General features: G+C 47.6%; 1 protein-coding gene across 1 annotated transcript in view; it reads left to right on the top strand.

Annotated features, from left to right (window-relative positions):
* Positions 1–209: 209 nt before the first annotated feature.
* dscaml1 (Down syndrome cell adhesion molecule like 1) overlaps positions 210–20,785 on the top strand; it is a 92,087-nt gene continuing 71,511 nt past the window's right edge. The window contains exons 1-3 of the mRNA XM_076036110.1: positions 210–463; positions 10,422–10,742; positions 18,088–18,234. Of these exons, the coding sequence (XP_075892225.1) occupies positions 421–463; positions 10,422–10,742; positions 18,088–18,234 (511 nt within the window). The 5' untranslated portion in view covers positions 210–420. The remainder of the gene's footprint in view (positions 464–10,421; positions 10,743–18,087; positions 18,235–20,785) is intronic.

Consider the following 20,785-nt stretch of genomic DNA (forward strand, 5'->3'; position numbering starts at 1 on the left):
TGGACCACTCGACGACACCTTTTGTCAAAATTTGGGAGTGCACCAAAGTGCCTATTTAAAGAGAGAGAGAAAAAAAAAGAGGCGTCCATCCAGGGCGCGCAAAGCAGGGTTTCCGTGTGGAGCGCTTATCTTTGCGCGTATAGCTCACCTCTCCACCGCTGCGCATCATTAGGATACCGGGGGTGGGGCGACAGCAGTCCGTCCCGGTAAGGGGAGGAGAGAAGAGGGAGCAGAGGCGGTACTTTCTCCGCGGCTCGCTTCTCGGCGCTGGAGAGTGTGGGACCAGGGCTGGAGAGAGACCGCCGGGGAGCATCAGGAGAACCAGTCCAGCACGGAGCCTCGCCTGGCCGACCGCTGCGCCGTGCACTCTGTTCGGAGGGCTGCACAACATTCCCGTGAAATATTACTGCTTTTAATGGCATGTGGCTTGTAACTTTACTTCTGCTGTATTCTTTGCAAGAAGGTAGGTCTCAACCAATCGGCGCTCATCTGCATGCTGTTGCGATGCTTAAGTTGATGCTGCGTGTGTCATTGGCGTTGGCGACATTCGTTAAGAAGTTTTAAACTTTAAATTCCCATTTTTGCCGGAGATAAACTTTTCTCCCCCTCTCACTCTCTGGAAATGGGCGCTTTTCTCGTTCGGCGTTCCCGTTCAGCCTCTCTCTCGCACGGCATCTCTGGCGCCTCTCTTGCCGCCCCAATGCCTCACAGTGATTATCTCCTAAAAAACCATATCTGATAAATCAGAAAAGCCATTTTTTTTCTTCAAAGGAGCAAACACATCAATGTGGTTTTCGGCGCAGAAAGGCGGATCTCTTGCGAAGCGCACGGCGCGTTTGTTATGAGGAGCCACACGGCGACATTTGCATTTTGCATGATAAATTTGCAGGGGTCTCGTGAATATGGAGGCTGCCGAGGAGACGGAGGGGCTGATAAGGATCCGCAGGCGCGCGCGCGCGCGCGCGGGCGCAGCAGACGAGCGCCGATGCTGGCCGCGGCTGTTGACGCGCAAAAAAAGTCCGAGAGGGCACAAGAGTTTATAATATATGCTGACTTTTTGCCGGCCTGTCCCAACACCAATAAGACGCGTGTGTTTGTGTGTCTGTGTGTGTGTTCGAGTGTGCACGAGCTTGGCTAGGAAGATGGGGGGGTGGGGGTGGGGGGTACCCCCCGGGGTTAAAGCATCTATCATTTTATCCTTTATTCTAAGGAGCAGGTTCACTAGTTTGTTGCCTGTGTGCGCCTCTGCCATGGCGTGAGTGTATGTCAGTGTGTTTTGTGCGCGCGTGTGTGGCAACAAGGGTCAATACATTTTATGAGAGACGTGTGAACTGGGCTTTGGTGTATTGTGCGTGCCTTTTAATTTGAAGATAATGTGCCCCCTGTTGTAGATCAGAAAGATTAGGTCCGTCTCCCTCTCCCTCTTTATGTATCCCACTTTGTTTTCGCTGATGAAATGCGGGAGTGCCAGTGTGTGCACACTCAGTTGTTATCGTCCACGGTCTAATTATTCATCCTCCATTTTCTGTGGCACCAGATTCTGCTGATTGCCTTTGCTCTAAACGCTGCAGACGCGCTGCTGCCGACGCTTCACTCTGGTCATTTTGCAATACAGAAATAATAGTTGTTTTTTTTTTTGTTGTTGTTGAATGCCCCAGAAGAATTCACGCCACTCCAAGAAGCTGATTTTATTTCATCTCTTCCCACCCTACAGTTTGGCATTGTGCTTGTTTTTTTTTTTTTTTCTTGTTCCACATCCGTGTTTATTATTAAACCCTTTCCGCTGCATGTTTAAATCGATTCACATCTTTTATTATGGTATTTCATTTCTGGTTAGAGGGGTGGGGGGGGGGGGGGCTTGCTTTGGCCGTCCTGCTGCTCCTCGTTGGCCCTGGCGGTGCCCTCTGCCGGGCTGCTGCTGCTGCAGCCACGGAGGACTTGGTGCTGTTTTTGTTGGATGTAATTGGATTACAGGCTCTATTTCGATAATACACACTGTACATCGCCCTGTCCCGTGACTAAACGAAATGCATTGTGTGTGTGTGACTGTGTGTGTGTGTGTTTGTGTGTGTGTTGCGAAGAGGGGGGGAGGGTTGGGGGCTGCAAACAGCCACTGGAGCGGAAAGAGTGCTTTAGATGGGAGAGATGTAGATAACGCAGTGGAAAACAAAACTTCCATTTTCCGTTGTTTTTTTTTTTTTTTTTTCCTCTCCCGCCCGCCGGTTCCGCCTGTTTGGCCCCGATCACACGCGCCCCTTCGTCTCTCGCGGCTGCGGCGTCTTTTCGACTCGCGTAAATGTAAAATAAACTTTATTTTTCCTCAAGCTGAAGGTGCGCGTATCGCCGCCGCATGCATATGCATCAGTACTGCGTATTTTCCTGGCATGGCCGCGCCTCCCAGATTGGCACACACTTCTCTGCTCGTGTCTCCAGATTCCCATCAGTGTAAAAAATGTATCACGGCTTCAGTCGCAGACTGTGGCAATCGCAATTTGCCCGCCTCCTTTATTTCCTTTCTGTTTTTGCTTGTTTTGTTTTTTTTTTTTTGTTTTTTTTTGGCCATTAACTCGACATTCGCGAGGTTTGTTCCGAAGCCTTCGTCGCTGTGTTTGGCTGCATATCAGCACACCTGCATCCATGAGTGCGCAGAGGAGGGGGCGAGCGCGGGGATGAATAGATGGATAGATAGAGGGAGGGGAGGAGGGCGAGACACTAATTCTCCTTTGTCATGATTTGGGAGGGTTGCTTGTCATTTTATAGAAATAAAACCGAGAAAAACTGAGCGGAGCAGAAGCGTGAGAAATTCGTTTTGGTTTTTTTAAAGGCCCGACACAGGCCAGAAAAATGGTCCGAGAAATCAGAAAGGGTGCAGAAGTAATTAGGATACTGCGTATTTTCAAAACAAACACACAGACGAAGCAACTGTAGTGTTGGGTAAAGATTTTTAAAGACATAATTCAGGCGTGATCAGACAAATATGAAGGAATAAACGCCAGGAGTGAGGCAGCTGCAGGGAGAGCTGTCGCCATAATTATTTTATCAATTAGTGTGATTCCGGTTTTATCCAGTTTTGGTCGGCAGGCCTCCCACCAAACACACCGACTGAATATCTTTCCACCAGGCCACACTTCACCCCCCCCCCACTGCATGTGTGTGTGTGTCATCTTTTTTCCTTTATTGCAAATAAACCGTTCTGCGTGTCGTCCGTCCGAAGATCACCAGCATGTTTTATTTTATGCTCGTGTTGTTTATTCAGGCTGGCTAATGCGGAGAGAGAGAGAGGGAGAGAGAGAAGGGGGAGCCCGCTAATTGCGGCATGAGTCAGAATGTGCTGGAGATTCAATCAGATGCCACGTCTCGACCGGACGACTCTGCGTGTCTCCGCGGAGGACGTAGGGCGTCAGACGCTAACTTTGTGGTGGACTTCTTTCGCTTGTTGACATCCATTTTATCCACAACGACCAACCTATAGGTGCGTTTTGATACGTACATATTTATTTAAGGCGATGGGGAGGCGTAGGGGATGTTCTGATAGTTAAAATCCAACTCACGTAAAAAACAAAAAAAAAACAAAAAAAACAAAAACGACCTGCCGCAGTCAGGCAGAGGAAATGTGCAATATCAACTTTTAACACACACACACACACACACACACACACACACACACACACACACACACACACACACACACACACACACGAAGACTCTTTATGTCACATGTGTGATTTTTGTAGTTTTTTTTTTTTTTTTGAATGACACGATCGCCAATTTACGCAGCGCACTAAAACAGGGGGTCGTAAAATAGCGGCATTGTCATCGCTGCGTGAGAGGGGCCACTCAATGTCTTATTCTACCCGGCTTCGCGTCCCACTGTGCCCGCCCAACCTGCCCGTCAGCCCCGCGGTATAATAGCTACATGTCACTCTCAGGTTAACTCGCCTCCCTCCGTTGTGCTCCGGCGCGCAAAGCCTGTTTTCATTGTCAAGTGGCGGCTCCGCTCTGCGTTTTGCCCTTTGAACCGCGCGGCGCAAAAACAGCGCGTTCAGCCGAACAACTCATTCGCTCTCATGTATTCAGCTCCCACATTTTTTTTTGGGGGGGGGGGGGGGGGGGGCTGCCTCCGAAACGCACCAAGACTTCAGCCAATCGCTGCGAGGGGATCAGCTCTCAACGCGCGCGTCTGTGCGCGCGTGTCCGTATCTGTGTTTTTGTCCTGAGGGCGCACTGAAGCAGATATTCGCGCTTTTATCAAATCAGGAAGTAACCCTGACAAATGCAGCTGGTATTCATTCATTCATTCATTCATTCATTTATTTATTCATTGCTGAGGGCGACCACTACCACCCAAGCCTAATAGGTGGAAAGAGGCGCAAATGACGCAGTGAGAAGGGAGATCTGATTCTCAGCCAGTCGTCACGCCTCACTCACATCACACAGCACAAACAATTTGAATTGTTCAAAACGCGTCTTGACCGTTTGATGAGCGGTTATGTAGCAACCACATGTTTTACTTCACCAGGGTGACGCAAAGACAATGGTACACTGTACACCCCCCCCCCCCCCCCCCCCCCCCACCGCGCATTCAACAGGTTAGACGCAGAGCAGCAGTGCACTGAACCCAGTCTGATTAAGGGCGTTGAACACAAAGATGTTTTGGTTCTAAGTGACGGTGGTTAAACTAAGCAGAATTATTGAAATAAACAGAATGAATGAATGATTGAATGAATTTCACCCACTCTGCTAAACCAAAAATAATTTTACAGACCCAGCATGGCGGAAAATCATTATCAATAGTGCAAAGCATCTGTGCAGTTCTGAGCCTCCGCTCAACAGTAGAAATAAAACTTTCCGTGAAATAAAAGTGAGTTTTCTAATCCCCAAAAATCGATGATTAGGTAGCCTATTTCACTGCATGGAGCTGAGTGCGAGTTTACCCTTATATCCTGCCTTTTAGCGCTGTCACTTCACTCTCAGATATTCATATGATATTCACATGTTTTTTTTGTTTTTTTGTCTCTCTCCTGTTTTCACTACGACGACCCTCCAACTGATACGGCTAAATGTCAGAAATCATTTCCCTTTTCTGTGCGCCGCCTTCAGCGGAGGGACACATTGTCAAGCATATCTCAATCCAAAGTCATTGTACAGTAAATGAGCAGCGCCCTCTATCAAACACGATCCTATCTCCCCCACCCTTTTATGCTCGGCCGTTTCTCTGTAGCATCACTGCGAAGGCTGCGCTGCCGGTGACTTCAATGCCTCGCCGGTTATTTTGCCTCAATGTGTTTTTGTCTGCTGTTATCTGGAGTGCTACACGGTTCGGTACATTGGAAATCTACTTGCTATTATGAACGTGCATGTGAAATCTCAAACGTGTTTATATGACTTTGTGTGTGTGTGTGTGTTTGAAGGGGAGGAGAACGAGGGAGGGAGGAGGATTTATAGCCCTATTTTTCTATGCATGTGATGGTATGAATCTCTCTCTCCCTCCCTCAGTGCGTGTGCGTGTGTGTGTGTGTGTGTGTGTGTGTGTGTGTGTGTGTGTGTGTGTGTGTGTGTGTGTGTGTGTGTGTGTGTGTGTGTGTGTGTGTGTCTGAATGAATGTAGATGAGAAAGAAAAAGCTGCATTATGCATAGCGGTTCACCATAGGCAATATCCTTGCTTCTTCAGCATACATATTCATACTCCATTTTCATATCCACAGCAAGAGCAGGGGGGAAAAAAGTGCAAATGTTTTTGAATCTACAGCAATGGAAGATTTCAGTCAAAAGGAAACAGTAAGAAGATATAGTATGCACACGCACACATGCGCAAACCGAGTTTTAGAGGGAGGACAGGAAAGGGAAAACATAGAGAGAATGAGGTGGCAAGGAAGGTGTTTCTTGGATGTTTTTATCCCAAATCACTTTGACCTTTGTGAAACTGCTGCATCCTTGATGAAGAAGGAAGCTGAAAAAAAAAAACCCAAACCTGTTTGTGATCAGATCAGTAGCGCTCGTATGTTCCCTCTGTCTCCGCCGGAGATGTATCCTGGGGCTTTTAAAGGATTTTGATGGCTGTCTGAGATAAGATGCTACCCAGGTGGAGACTAAGAACTGTGCGACTCCGCTTTGTGTTGGTCATACGGCAAGCAATTAGCATTTATTGTGTTTGATCATATTGTTCCCTCTGCTTCTCTGTTGTCGTCCTTGGACATCATTGTAATTTCACGAGGCGTCTCCGTGCGGCGTTTCAATGCACTTCTCCCCGCCACTTAATGTATCTGGCTGCTTTCTCAGACAAACATAATGGGCGTAATGGCTGTTCTGTTTGCAAAATCTCAGCTGCCAGGTTATGGCGCACAGGTCAGGGCTTATTAGAAGGTCGCAACACACGCAGCAGAACGACCGATATCTTGCCACTGCTTTTCCAAAGTCATCTTTGCTGATTCTGCTCTCGTTCTCAGGCTTCACACACACCCCCACAGACCATTACTGTGATAAGACGCACAGTTGTTGTTGTTGTCGTCGTGATGGCCTTTTCCGCTGGAGGCCGTGATCTGAGTAGTGCAGACCTGTGCCCACTTCTGTGTTGTTGCACACATTTGTCTTTGCATCCACAAATATATGCGTGTGTGTGTGTGTGTGTGTGTGTGTGTGTGTGTGTGTGTGTGTGTGTGTGTGTGTGTGTGTGTGTGTGTGCACGCAGAAAGTCAGTGACCTGAATTCATGCCATGGGACAAAGCAATTAGGCGTCGCGTCATAAGCTGCTGCTTTTTAGAGGGAGTCGCTTTGAGTTTGAGTTGTTTCGTCAGAGCTGTTTTCAGTTTAGTGACTTTAAAAAAAAAAAAGAAATGATAGATTGTGGTTTGCAAAACACAGAATATGACACAGAAGAATAATTGACCTGTGTCCACTTTTCCTTGCTAATAGTTTTTGTAATCTGACTGAAACTGTACAATGAAAAGCAATTTTTCTTTTTTCAAAGGAACATGAAAGTGTATATGTTTGCATGGCATACTGTACAGGCCTATTTATGAAATATATGATATCAGATATAGGATGAAGAGTGTTGCAATGCTGATTTCAAGCCAGTGCCTCTCCATTTACAGTCAACATGTTTTAATTAGGCATAGTTAATATGTGGAAACGCCACAAATATACATTACAGGCAACATAAATGCAACATCTCCTAACATCTTCTCTAAGGTGAAATATAACCTCAACCTTACAACTCAGTCCCAGTTGCCAAACACTCTCTATGAAGGCTCCTGAATGTAAATGATCATAAAGTTTTGGTGTCACATTTGTGAACATTTTCTTTTTCTTTTTCTTTTTTTTATGATTCCTTTTCCAAAAATAGCACCGATCGCAAACGAGAAACGGATCGCTGGTGTCACCTGCAAAGGAAGAGCTTCCTGTTATCCGCTTCCTGTGGAAACTGTGTGTTCTTCACCCAGTCAAACGTGAGGGCGCTCTCCATGGTGCTAAACGGCGCAGATCAGTCACCCAGTGAGAGTGATTGACGTGGATTCGCACGTTGTGGGCGGATTCGACTTGACCTGAATTCACGTTATTTTATGTTTTTCCCCTCTCAACACAGAGATACAGTTCACAGGGTAGAACAGTAACATCCTGCCTGTCTTTGTTTTCTTCCTGTAACCCTGACATAATCTGACATTAGAGGATCACATTGTCACCTCGCAAACACCTCCGATCGTTTTGACCTTAAAAATGCACAAACGCATCCAGACGAGCAATGCTCCGCTCATTCTCTCGGCTTGTGTTAACCTTCACACCCGGGGTGGGGTTCCCCCCTTTCGCCCGCCGACCAGCCGCCCGTGTCATGTCTCGCTGCCTGGCCCCCCCCTGAACTCTTCTTCTGCTGAGTAGTGGCCAGGTCGGACGCGGGCCTCCCACGGCAGTGAGATTACAGAGTGGATAGACGGCGTGTGTGTGTCTTAAATGTGAGAGAAGATTATGTGGGTTTAGCGTCTCCGCGTCTGGCATACAAATTCCAATCACCTAACGCCGCCCGTCTCTGGCGCAGCTGGAAGAGGCTGAAGGGTGAACTTTGATGGTGTGTCTAGTAGCTGTCAACTGGGAACACACAAGCACGCACAAGCACGCACAAGCCTCGGGGATGTAAGAGAGAAGGATGTAGATTGGCGCATTAAAGGGTTAATGAGGGAGAGACCGACTGCTCATGTGGTGTACTCTCTTTTTTTTTTTTTTTTTTTTAATCCTCCACCCGCAAGTGAGGGCCTTTTCTTTGATGATTCATCTATTCCATTACACACGTTCTCAATGTCACAACATCAATGCCTTTTGACAAGACACACTCGGGTCGAACGCACACAAAAACTGTCCTTTTTGTATCGCCAACAATTCGACGGCCTCCTGATCTCAAGAAGACATTTGGGATGCTTTTGTCGCTCCTGTAAGTCGACGGTTACTCACGGCACCCTCGGATCTTGAGAAATTAGAGCCTGAGCGACGTCTGATAGCGCCTTCACGCCAGCGTCGGTGCGCCGTTTAGCCGACATCCCATTTGCCCGCGGCGCCGCAGATTGGATTTAAGAGAACGGGGGTGGGGGGGGGAGCAGCTAATCCTGCCATTGTTGAGACGATCCAGGAAAAGGGATTAATTAAGTATCATTGTCTGTGGAGAAACTTCTCCCACTCTGGGCTCAGTACCCCCCACACACCCACCACCCCCTGGCCTGAAGCCCGGCTGAGCTCAGCAATTCTCATACCACCCACCCAGCCACCCACCAGACAGCAAACGCACACAGATTTCAGAACACTGTGTTATGATAGCACTCTAAACAAGACGAAGGGCATTTGAGACAGAGGTGTGGGCCCGGTAGATATACGCGCTGGTCCGTCTCCGCCGGGACAATTTACGTGGCGGCAGATTTCATCCACGCAACGGCGCCGCTGTTTTACAGCAACCGTCGGCGGTAGTGGGCTCCTCGGGCGCATGCCGTCGCTCGAGCACCAGTAGGGAAATTTGACAGATTTCGGCGAGTCCAAGCAGAGCTGCAGTTTTCATGAATGAAACGGCACAATAAAAAGATGGAGGGCTCCAGTCGGGGATTATTGCCGTTATTTTGTCTGTGTAGAGAGTTTTTTTTATTTTTTATTATTATTATGAAGTCTCTCTGGACTTGTATATGTCTCTAGATAAAACGTATATCTACAGTTTAGCCCCGATGGAAGAGGCTTTTGGGTTGCTGTGGCCTGAATACGTATGTCGATCCATCACTCATGAAACAAACTACAGTATACATTCGCTTCCAAAACATGTCGGAACCAGGATATGGAGTGAATTTGTAGAATGGATATGGATTTAGTTTTTTCCCTGCTTATCCATGACTGCACTTCAGTGCTTCCCAACTTTGCACAAATTATCATTTGATTTTTAATCAAACCGTTTTAATTATGCTTCCCTGGAGGCACTTTTGCCATTGCTGTGGTTTTGGTCTTAAAATCTGATTCCTAAAGGTTAATATTTATATGTGCTGCAATCAAGGTGAAGGCCTTGTGAACTGAGACCCAGCCTGAATTTGCATTCTTTTATTTCATCATGCCTGGAGTACAGGCAACAGCATTTTCATTTGTTTGAACCAAAAATCTATTGCTCAGCTTCAGACTGCAGAACTTGGCTGCCAGGACTTTAGCCACGGTTAAGAGACGATCACTGTCTCCTGTTTTCACTGTCTCCGATTATGTTTTGGGACACGTTTTAAGACTTAGCAAGGTGTTTCTCATGCCTGTATTGCCAACTTCTTGGCGCTTTAAGAGCCTTCGGAGATCCTCTGTTGCATCTGTGAAACATAAAGGGGCAGAACATTTGCAGCCAGAGCCGCGAGGACTCGACTGAGTCAGTAAATTCTTTGAAAAATCCTTAAAATATACTTTTATTGAAGAACCTCTCCTGATTTATTTGAAGCACTAATTTTCTTTGAAGACTTCATTGTCTTTAACTTTAATTGGCGTTTTCATTCTTCAGATAAGCATTCATGTCGTCTTTATTTTTCAAACGTCTTTTATGATTTCTTTGTTTTTTGCTCTCACTTTTGGTACACTTCTGCCTTTGTGAAAGCACTTTGTAGCCTACATTTTCACAAGTCAAGATTGGTATCATGGGCTGGTTTGGCTGAGAAACAAAGGCTGGTGGGAGCGTTGAAACAAATGAAGTTGAATTGTCAGTTTAGACGGGAGAGTTCGGAGGCTTTATGGTGCTTAGTTAACGCTGCTGGATGACCATTAAATGAAATCACTTCATCAGTGGGCATCTCGGGACACGCATCACTTACCCTTGCGTTCATGTTCCTTTTTGTCATGTCTGTCCGATGCGCCCATTGACAGTTGTTGTGCTGACCGAGCAAGCGTGACACTGACCAACATGTCTCTCTCCTTCTCTGTCGTCCCCACAGTCAACAGTGAGGATGTTATTTCAACGCGGCTGTACTTTGTGAACGCCTCCCTGCAGCGGGTGACCTTCTCCAGCTCGGTGGGGGTGTCCCTGCCCTGCCCCGCGGGCGGCGCCCCCCATGCCGTCCTGCGCTGGTACCTGGCCGCTGGAGACGACATTTACGACGTGCCCCACATCCGCCACGTGCACGCCAACGGCACCCTTCAGCTCTACCCGTTCTCCCCCTCCGCCTACAACAGCATCATCCACGACAACGAGTACTTCTGCACTGCTGAGAACCAAGCGGGCAAGATCCGAAGCCCCAGCATCCACGTCAAAGCAGGTGAGATTTGGATAAAAAAAACGAAAAAAAATAAAATAAAAAATGGAAATGGCACTACTTTGAATTCATCCGTAGGAATCCCGACTTGAGAACGAGGCGTTTTGAACGGCCATGTTCACTCGACATGAGGAGCATCCACACTTTGTGCCAGCTTTAGTTGAATAGGAGGTAGAGCTTATGAATCATTGACTTCCTGCCTGAGCGATTCTACCTGCTGCCATTGACGCCTTTGCCACGCATCAAGCTAAGCGTGAAAAATAGAACAGCCGCGTATTTTTCCAAAGGGTCGCGGTCTCGCGCCTCTGGGACGCATCTGAAACACGCCCACGCCGCGCCTGGTGTGAACACGCACACTGACTTTAATGGGCCGCAGACGCTTTTGGTGTGAATTGGGGGTAAGAAGGTCATTGGACTCTTTGCCCGTCTCATTCAAGTTGTCCAATCAGACTTGTCCGTGCCAGTTTGGGCAAGCAGCAACAGCCTGAGGCTTCCTGTTGGTGACAGAGCGACTGAACTCTTGCCAGTCTTGAATAAAGCATTTTCTACAACCGCTTCCCCTGCACTCAGGGTAGCGGGAGGTGCTGGACCCTATCCTAGCTGTTTTCGGGCAAAGGCGGGGTTACAGGGCTGAAGAGAAAGAGAATAGAAAAATAACCATTCTCACACACACACACACACACACACACACACCTACAGACAGTTTAGAGTTACCAGTTTGTCGTATGTGCGTGTTTTTGGACTGTGGGAGGAAGCTGGAGTCCCCGTAAAAAAGAACCCACACATGCAAACTCCACATTTGATTGAACCTGTGACCTTCTTGCTGTGAGACAACAGCCACTGCACCACTGTCTCACCCTGTTTCCGTTTTTAAAGTCACCTGTTGCGTTCTGCAACTCCTAATAAGGCCTTGAAGAAAAATGCTCTCTTTTTGGGGTTGGCAAAAATGATGAGCACCGTTTCAGAGTTATAATCTGAGTCATCCAAATCTGCGTGTCATAATGTATCATTGTTCATTTGTTCTTCAAAATGAAACAAAAAATAAAAAAAAGGAAATTGTAGTTTACTAAAATGAGTAAAACTACAATTGAAAATACCTTGTAAACGTTTATTTGGGGGTTTATAATTTAAAAATTACCTAAAGCCTAGCATGGTGCTAACGCTATATTGCCAGACAGTTGACAAGTGGCCAGTGGCTAATGGCCAGACAGTTAGCTTTTTGGTCTCCTCACCAAGGTCAAACTGGAGTGAGGTGCTCAGCACACTGGGGCTAGGTGTAACCACCCTAACACACAAACACACACACACACACACACACACACACACACACACACACACACACACACACACAGACAAACACACAGAATGCGTGTGTTCTAATGTTATGATGTAATACACACTTGATACACATATATAGAATCCGCTAATGTATGCCCACATGCAAATGCACGACAGACTGAAACACACACACACACACACACACACACACGCACAGTCTTACATGCACACCAGCTTGTGCGTAGCTCATGCCAGCAGGCCTCCTGTCTCCCAGTCTCTCCATCTGTCCATAGACTGGAGAGTCCCCTATCTGCACACACAACACAAACACAACACACACACACACACACACACACACACACACACACACACACACACACACACACACACACACACACACACACATAAAACATGCATGCACACACAGCCATTTTCATCAAGCTGGCTCTCCGTGTTTCATTGCCAGCTCTTTGTCAGGGTGTTTGGCAGGAACAAAAAAAATGGAAAAAAATTGGAGAGTCAGCTACAGGCATGGAAAGATGTTAGTAGAATCACTGAAAAAGTGGATTTTATTTTATTTTTTTAGATTATGATAGGCAGTTAGGGTTGATCGATAGTGTACTGACAAACACATTTCAACTGCAAAAGAGTCCGCACACACACACACACGGCCTGTGTGGCTCCTAGAGGAGGACAGTCCCTCTAGCGTGAGAGTGACCTTCTCGCCAGCCCCAGTGTTGAGATGACCTTCCCGCCCAAATAATTACAACAATTAATCAATTAAATGCTGAGGCGACCACAACTCCACAGCTCCATAACCGGCGCTCACGTGCAAACGTTGGCACCTCATTACCTCCACAGTCTCGCGCGCGCGCGCACACTCAGACACACACACACACACTCGTGCACCCACGCACACACACACAAATGCACGCGCGCACATGGCTGTGTAAACGGCAAATCGCACACACGCTATCCTCAGTTGCCATGGGCGACAGAGGCGTGAGCACCAGGGTGTGGCATGCGCCGTCTCAGGTGGTGCAGGAGACTGATGACGGCTGACGGCTCGCAGTGTGACACCCCAGCCCCTCCCCCTTTACCCGTCACCTACTCTCTCTCTATTTACATCTTTTTTTTCTTTCTTTTTTTTAAAAAAGGAAGAAAAAAAAAAATCATCTTTCCCGTCCTTCTAATTGTAGTACAGTTGTAGCGCCACCATCTGTAATAGGTGAGGCCATGATTTGTGTCCTTGTCTATGTTTTTTAGATTTTGATTCTGCTTCCGCAGTTTTTTTTCAGAAATCACTTTGAGCAAAAGCGAGCCCCTCAAAATGAAAGCGTGTTTCGAGGCACTTTTTCCACAAAATGTGCTGCAGCACAATGTTATTGAAACCATCCCTTTGTGATGTCACAAAGGGATGGTCACTCCTGCCTTGTGCTTGTCCCTCTGTCCCTCATGTTTGGAAGGGGGTACCAATTAAGTTTGTTTATTGTTTTTTTTTTTTTAGCAGAACGCTAGTGCTGTGCTAGAGCAGCTATTTTTTTGAGGGAGGCTGTAAACCAAGGGCTACATGTGGTGTTTTCAGATATCCTTTGGAGGGTTAACTAAGAGGGTTAACCTTGCAATGCTGCTCTACTAGGGTCAAGGATGATAAAAATGATTTGAAAGCATTAAGCTGGACATTTTTAAAAACCAAAAATTCTCCAAATGTGAGTATTGTAGTTTATTGTAGTTTCCACTTTCCAGTTCTAGCCGACTTTGACCCATTCTTCTAAAACATCACATAAATAAGATTAAAATCATTAATCAACGCTAACTCGACAAAGACAATGAAGTTTTAACTGAAACTGAAACACTGAACTGAGTGTGTTCTGGTTTGTATGTAAACTCCTCTTGCCATTTGCATGATTTCCAGCTTTTCCAAAATGAGGTAAATAGCTCTCACATTTGCCTTGAAATGACCCAAGTGACCTCATGGTGGATGCTGGTTAACTCCATTTGAGCAGATCGTCAAAACCTGTTTTGTGCCGCTCTTGTCTCTGCCACCCGGTACCTGCCTGCGCAGAATGAAATGAGGACACCTGTTCAATGAGCTCACCTCGTGTCCCTTTTGTCCAAACTGCGCAGGGCCGGGTCGAGGCAGCGGGTGTCGAGATCTCTTTTCTTGTCTGCCGTCTCCATCTATTCTCCGGCTGACATTTCTTTGCAAATATAACAAGAAGGGTCCTTGAACCTGACATACAAGAGGGGCTTATTTTATCTGATACATTCAATAATGAAACCCGTATCCATTCATTTCTCCTTCATTTCATTATGTTTCCCCTCCTCTGCCTCTCTCCCTTTCTTTGTTTTCGCTGCTTGCTTTATGAATAAGTAAATGCAGTATTTGGTTTCACCCGTCGTTAATTATTGAAGCGACAGTGATACAAGACTTGCCTCCCAGTGCGCCCAGTGCACCAGACCCATGTTTTAGCTCGTTCCTAGGCAACCGGGCTGCATATAGTCAGGCATCAGTAACATCCTAATGATTCTGCTGCACATGCGATGAGTGGGAGTGCAATTTACACACAAATCAGTCGGGGCTGCCATTTGCATCCAGTCACAAGGCTCGAAAGAATGAACATGTAATATTTTTTTTTGTTTCCCCTTGCCTGTCTTTCATATCTTGGAGGCGGAACGAGTGTTAAATGAAAACGCTATCTCTAAAGCAGGTTACACGCTCGTGTAAAAGGGCACGTTGCCGTTTTACAGACTATTTGGCTTATTCAAATGGGTTGGGTGGAGAGACCCCAATGACATAGTTTTTTTTTTTTTCTTTTTTGTGTTTCTTTTTAAGGGGTCGGCAAGTGCAAACCCAGGATGACCTTGACCGTGTCTGGTATTCCACGGAATTGACACGTGACCGCGGTCGCGTCAAATGTTGTTGAGCTGTCAAGCAGGTTTTAAACACCCTGTGAGAGGCGAAGTGGATATTAGGGATTCCCTCCCCCCCTCCTCACTCCCCCCCTGCTATTGACAGGAGGCAGAGGGGTCAATCTGGGAGTAAATAAAAGATTGGAAGAATTGGCTTGTCCACAACAGCTGAGGCTACGCAGTCGATCCCGCCTATTGATCCCGTGGTGGACGGGCGTCAATGGGAGGTGGGGGACCGTTAAAATGAGGAATTGAAAACCGAGTCCTGACTGGAATTAATTGTCCCGTAGCTTTTGGCTTGTTTACAAACGAAGCTTCAGCTCGCATTATCTGCCTTTGCGTCAGCTGACCGGAGCGATAAGTGGGAAGCCGAGCGGAGGAGATGTTTGATCGAGCTTTCATTAAGGCGCAGCCCTAGGACGAAGACCAGGCGACTCCGAAAACCGGGATGTCCTGAAACCCAGAGCGAATCAACAACCGCTCAGGCTCGGTCCGATTAAAAGACTGGTCGAATGGTGCGAGAAGCAACGGAGAGCGGGCGGATCAAACCCTGACTTAAAGGTTGATAGACTTTCCGCCGTTTGGGCAAGGACATCGGCTTGGCTTCCACTGGGTTCCATTGACAGTGGCTGTTGGCATAAAGCGTTATTAATGACCAAGGCAACTGGTCTTCAGGCTAGGCGTTAATTATATCACTGGAGAGCAGGAGAGAGAGAGAGGGAACACACAGCTGGGTGGGGCCACTGCCCACTTTGTATTTGTGTGGGGTTTTTTTTTACACGGTGAGGCCGTTGCCGTCCTCATTTCCCGTAAGCCTGTTTTTAAACGGCAGTCATAGATTGTGACGCTGCCCAATCTCCAGCATTCCTGATACGCCACGCATTTTTTTTCTTCTTCTCAATTTTTCCCGTGCCGTTATTGTGCGTCTTTTGTGCGTGTCGGGACCTATTTTTTTTTTTGAAGGAGACACAGTTTGGCTCCGGGTCAGTGTTTGCTCAGCGTGCCCTTGAACCCGCACGTCTCCCCTCCTCGCCGGAGTAATCCGTTCATTTTAATTTCACTTAACTTAATTTGTTTAATGAAAATTTATGCTGTGATTCAGCACCTCACATCCCTCCTCTGATCTGAATGTGACAGAGTTAACTGCAGAGATGATTCGGTTAGCTCCGGGCTGCTGTTTTCGTCATTAGTCGGCCCCGTCTTAATCACCGCCGCCCCTTCTCTTGCCATTTCCTTTTTTTGCCGACTGGTGCTCGACACGCCACGCGCAGGCCGCGTGTGTTTTTGAAAGGCGGCGCCTGCATGTGACAGGCCCGTCGGACCGGCAGCGGCCCTCTCCGCTCCTCTTGCCGTCTCATGACATCTGCGCCGTTGTTCTTTTAAAAGGCCAAGGGCCGCTCGCTGCATGTCCCCTTCAACACGGCTCTGTGTCAAGCCTCCTTGTGATCAGTGTGACTTAAAATCTGCAGCTGAGGGGTAGGAACGCTGGCCGAGTGGGCCGCACTAGAAATGTTTGACTCCCGGCTTGCTCCTGCTCCCGGTTGCGAGCTGAGCGGAACAGAGGGGCGCCGGCTGTTACGGCGTCAGCGTTTTGACTAAAGGGAGAGCATTACCATAATGGTGGTTTGGGGTTTTTTGTTTTTGTTTTGTTTGTTTATGTTGGCATCATAACTGACAAAAACGATGGCCAGGGTCCTGACTGAGTTTTCTGACTGTGGCACGAGTCTGGTGTGGCACGAAAATGATTAAAAATGAACGGGGAAGAAGATTGCGACGCCATCTTTGTTTACCCTTAAGGAGGTGGTGCAGTATTAGTGTGCAGTATGTGATTTTTTGATGAATAGAATTTCCAGCTGTCCTGCGCAATGATGTGTTCCAAACCCAAGAAGCCAACATCCATGTCAGATACATGGGTGCGGATAAACTGGCCCTGTGAGGAAGCTAATAGTGGTCCAGACTTCCACTGCAGCAGCATAGAGTCGAGATCAGATAGTAAATTGCCATGGTGGAAACTTTCTTCCTCTCATAACCCAATTTGTTTCCGAGTTTTAGTGGCTAGCTTTCGTTGACGCAGCGTTGCCAGATGTGCAGCAATTATCCTATTCGTTGGGATAATTGCGCCTTCTGCACAGTGTATGATCAATAATTCCCCCAAAAATGCCCCTGTTTGAGGATTTAACCCCTTCAGTACACGGCTACGGCAAATCATTGGCAAACACGGTCAGGATACGGACGCTTGACAGTCAATCAGCGCGGGAGGCAGCTCCTGGTGACCGAAGGCATGAATAATAGACAAGGCTGAGCACTGAAAAAGAGGCGCTGCTCGCTGTTGGGTTTTAAAAACTGCATCACAGGTTGTATACAAAGCGGGCATATTGGGTGGGTGTAATAATTTTAAGGAATTGGTGGATTTCCCATCTGGAAAACATTGCGGGTCTGTGAACCGCGAAGGTCACGTCTAGTTCATCCATCCTGCCAACGTCCCAACAGGGGTCGTGGAAGGCCAGTCTTCGATCGGTCAACTTGTCCGAGGTTGGGAGCTACAAGAGCGAGACGCTTCTCCTCCGTGTTGATCAGAAAAACCAGGGAAGACGAGGAAGAAGGTGGTACCGCCAGTTGGGAAGTGAAACATCTTGCAGATAAGGCGGACGGCAGCTTCAGCAGCAGGGGGGGGGCTTTTGTCCGTGGTCAACGCTGTTCCATTTTACTCACAGCCACACAGTGCGCCGCACAACACAGCCGTGGGTTGGTGACACTTGTGATGTTGCAAATGTAACGCATCTGATTGTTTTCCCCTTTACAAAAAGCACTTTCTGTGAGCTCTTCAACAAATGGTTACCTGCGAAAAAATACAATTCAATCCAGGAAATGAGCTAAAGTATCTGGCTGGTTGTGAAATTTGAGCGTTTGAATCTGTGTGTATATATAAATACAAAGACACACGCATACATTTTTCATTCAATTGGTTCTTTTAGGCACTTGAACTTGAAACCTATTGTACAAGCAGACTGAACCAGTCAGACTTTATAACTGCCAGGCCTAAAACTCTCAAATATGTGGTACTTTTAGCCTTACCAAATGTGAAGTAGCTAGTAGTCCACTAACGACCTTGAGTTTTCCCACCACTGACCTCATCTCTTTCCCTCTGCTCCGCCAGTGTTCAGGGAGCCCTACACAGTCCGAGTGGCTGACCAGCGCTCCATGCGGGGAAATGTCGCCGTGTTCAAGTGCCTCATCCCCTCAGTGGTTCAGGAGTACGTCAGCGTGGTGTCCTGGGAGAAAGACACCGTCTCCATCGTCCCAGGTAGGACACTCGCAAAAAAAAACCCAGCACCGCCGTCCAGGTCCGTCCCCCCGCACCGACGTGTTTGACCGGCCCGAGTTTAATTTGGCTGAGTATGCGCCGGCCGTGTTTGATCAGTTGGTGGAAATTAATGGAAAGCAAATGATCTAATGTCATCCCAGTATGTCAGCGATCTAGAGAGCAATTAAATGGGAGCCGTCCGGTTATTTTTAGTCTGGATTAATCCGGCGCCGCGGCACTTCCTGGTGGCACTTAATTTCCCTCCCCTCTTTTTTTTTTTCCCTTAATCCCTGAAAAAAAACGTTGCCCCTGCTCAAATGTTTGCGGCCGTGTTTAGAAGCTTAACTCACCTTATTGTGTTCTTCGTCTCATGTGTTGTCCCTTTGACGGTAGAAAGGGGGAAAAAAAATGTCCAGTCATTGTGAAAGAAGGGTGTGAAATGTGTTTCCTGGCATCTCAGCTCACACTGGCTGACGATGGTCTGTTCAACAGCGACGCTCTGCAAGGATAAATCAGACGGCGGCAGGCACGTGTCGCATTTGTGTGCGTGTAAGAGACAGTGTCTCTATACATTTGTGTGTATGTGTGGTTGGGGGATGGGGGGGGGCCCCTCCGGGGACCTAATTCGATGAGTGATGGATCCGTTTAGCTGCTCATCACAGCGACGGTGAGGAGAGCAGCCGCACCTCCAGGGAGAGGCCTCTGCCGCGTCCGGGGCTCTGCTCCTCTTTCTGCTCCTCTTCCTTTGGCTCCTGACCCGGCGTTCGCGCCGCTGACGAGGGGGATGACGCCGCTGTCCACGAGCGCAAAGCGAGCGAGCGGCCTGGCGCGCAGTTGCGGCGTTGACATTTGCACCGTGCGGCGGCGGCGGCAAATTGCCCAGTGTCAGCCGAGACTGTTTAGGTTAGACGATACATGTGGCTCCCGCTGCCCCTTATCTTGCTCTCTGATAGCGAGCAACCTTTAATCTCTCTCAATGTGGTGCGTGGAGAAGCGTGCGCGCGTGTGTGTGTGCGCGTGCGTGCGCGTGTGTGTGTCTCTGTGAATAGCTCTGTCCTTCACATGGGAGCCCGCATTGATCCGGCTTCGCTGCTGTGTGTGTGTGTGTGTGTGTGTGTGTGTGTGTGTGTGTGTGTGTGTGTGTGTGTGTGTGTGTGTGTGTGTGTGTGTGTGTGTGTGTGTGTGTGTGTGGCCTGAGGGGGGTTTCCAGTCTGGATCGATAAAGCTTGCTGTTGGATTCCCCTCTCTCTTGTCACGGATCGCCCAGTGTGCGGAGCGGTGAGACGGGGAAGGGGGGCGTTGGGGGGGAGGGGTCTGCTGTGTTTGATGGTAAAACATTTACGGTGTGCGTGCGGCCCGGCAGGTTTTTTTTTTACAGCTCAGAGAGCGTTAACATGCATGGACACGCAAAAACATAAACATTTAATTTGCCACATTTTAACATCTGAGCATAATGCAAACAAACAAAAAAAACAAAAAACAGTTTGCTAGTTTTTATCATGATTCAGAATATTTTATATTCGGATTAATTGTGTTGATTGGTTTGGCATTTTTAATAAATCACTTTTCAGTTTTGAAGCGGAGATTATGAGGGTCTCTTTAAGATCATTATTAGGAAATGGATGCTTCTACCTGTCATTATGTGCATTTCTCTTTAGCACATGTGAAACCACTCGACTCGCTCAGAACTGATATTCTTTGAGGACACGCGAGCTTGTGTTCAAATATGCATTTTGCTTAAGCTACTGTTCCAATGAGTCACTGTTGTTTGACACACTTGCTCCCATGTCATCACCATATGCCCGATACCTCTAAATCAAGAGGTGTTGTTTTCGGGTGTGAATTAAGGTTTGTGGTCTTTGGATGAGGTTGTGACATCACTTAAAAAAAAAAAAAACACAAAAGCTACCAAAGCCCAGAAAGGACAAACGACAACATACCCTACTCACAAATGAACTTGTGGTTCTTCTTCTTTTTTCAAACTATCATTTAAAAGGTAAACCTGTAATTCTGATCCAAAACTAAAAAGAAACCCATATACCTTCATACATGTGCCTTTATGGACAGAAAACGATGACTAATGTGTTCACGTTAGATTTTGTTGCATCTCAGCCGCCCTCTGCACTCTTCCTTTCTCTCTAAAAGTTACTACTTGAGACAGTTGTAATCTACTGGTTCCTTAAGTCCTGAAACTACTCAGCACTACTTCATCATTTGGAGTGGCGTTCCAACCGCTTGAAGAGGTTTTGTTTTTTTTCTTGTTTCTCGTCTGTCCCCCCCTCCATCCCTCCATCCCTCCATCCTGCCTCTTCCCTTTGTCTCTGTGGCGCTGCTGAATAGGTCTCAGTGGGAACACAGAGCAGCCCTTCTTCCTATTCATCTTTGGCTCGGAGCCCCTCTCCTCCCTCCCTGGTTGGTACAGACTGGTGGCCTGTGTCAGCATCATGACCTGCGAGCACGCACGTGTGCATTCTCCCTCATCCACCCACCCCTCTATCCAACCATCCACCCTCTGGATCTCGGAGAAAGGGCGGCAAGCGCGGCCCTTTCC

The sequence above is a fragment of the Nelusetta ayraudi genome, unplaced genomic scaffold (assembly GCF_046127955.1).
Source record: "Nelusetta ayraudi isolate G7.1 ecotype Tasmania unplaced genomic scaffold, CSIRO-AGI_Nayr_v1 ptg000048l, whole genome shotgun sequence".
NCBI lineage: Eukaryota > Metazoa > Chordata > Actinopteri > Tetraodontiformes > Monacanthidae > Nelusetta > Nelusetta ayraudi.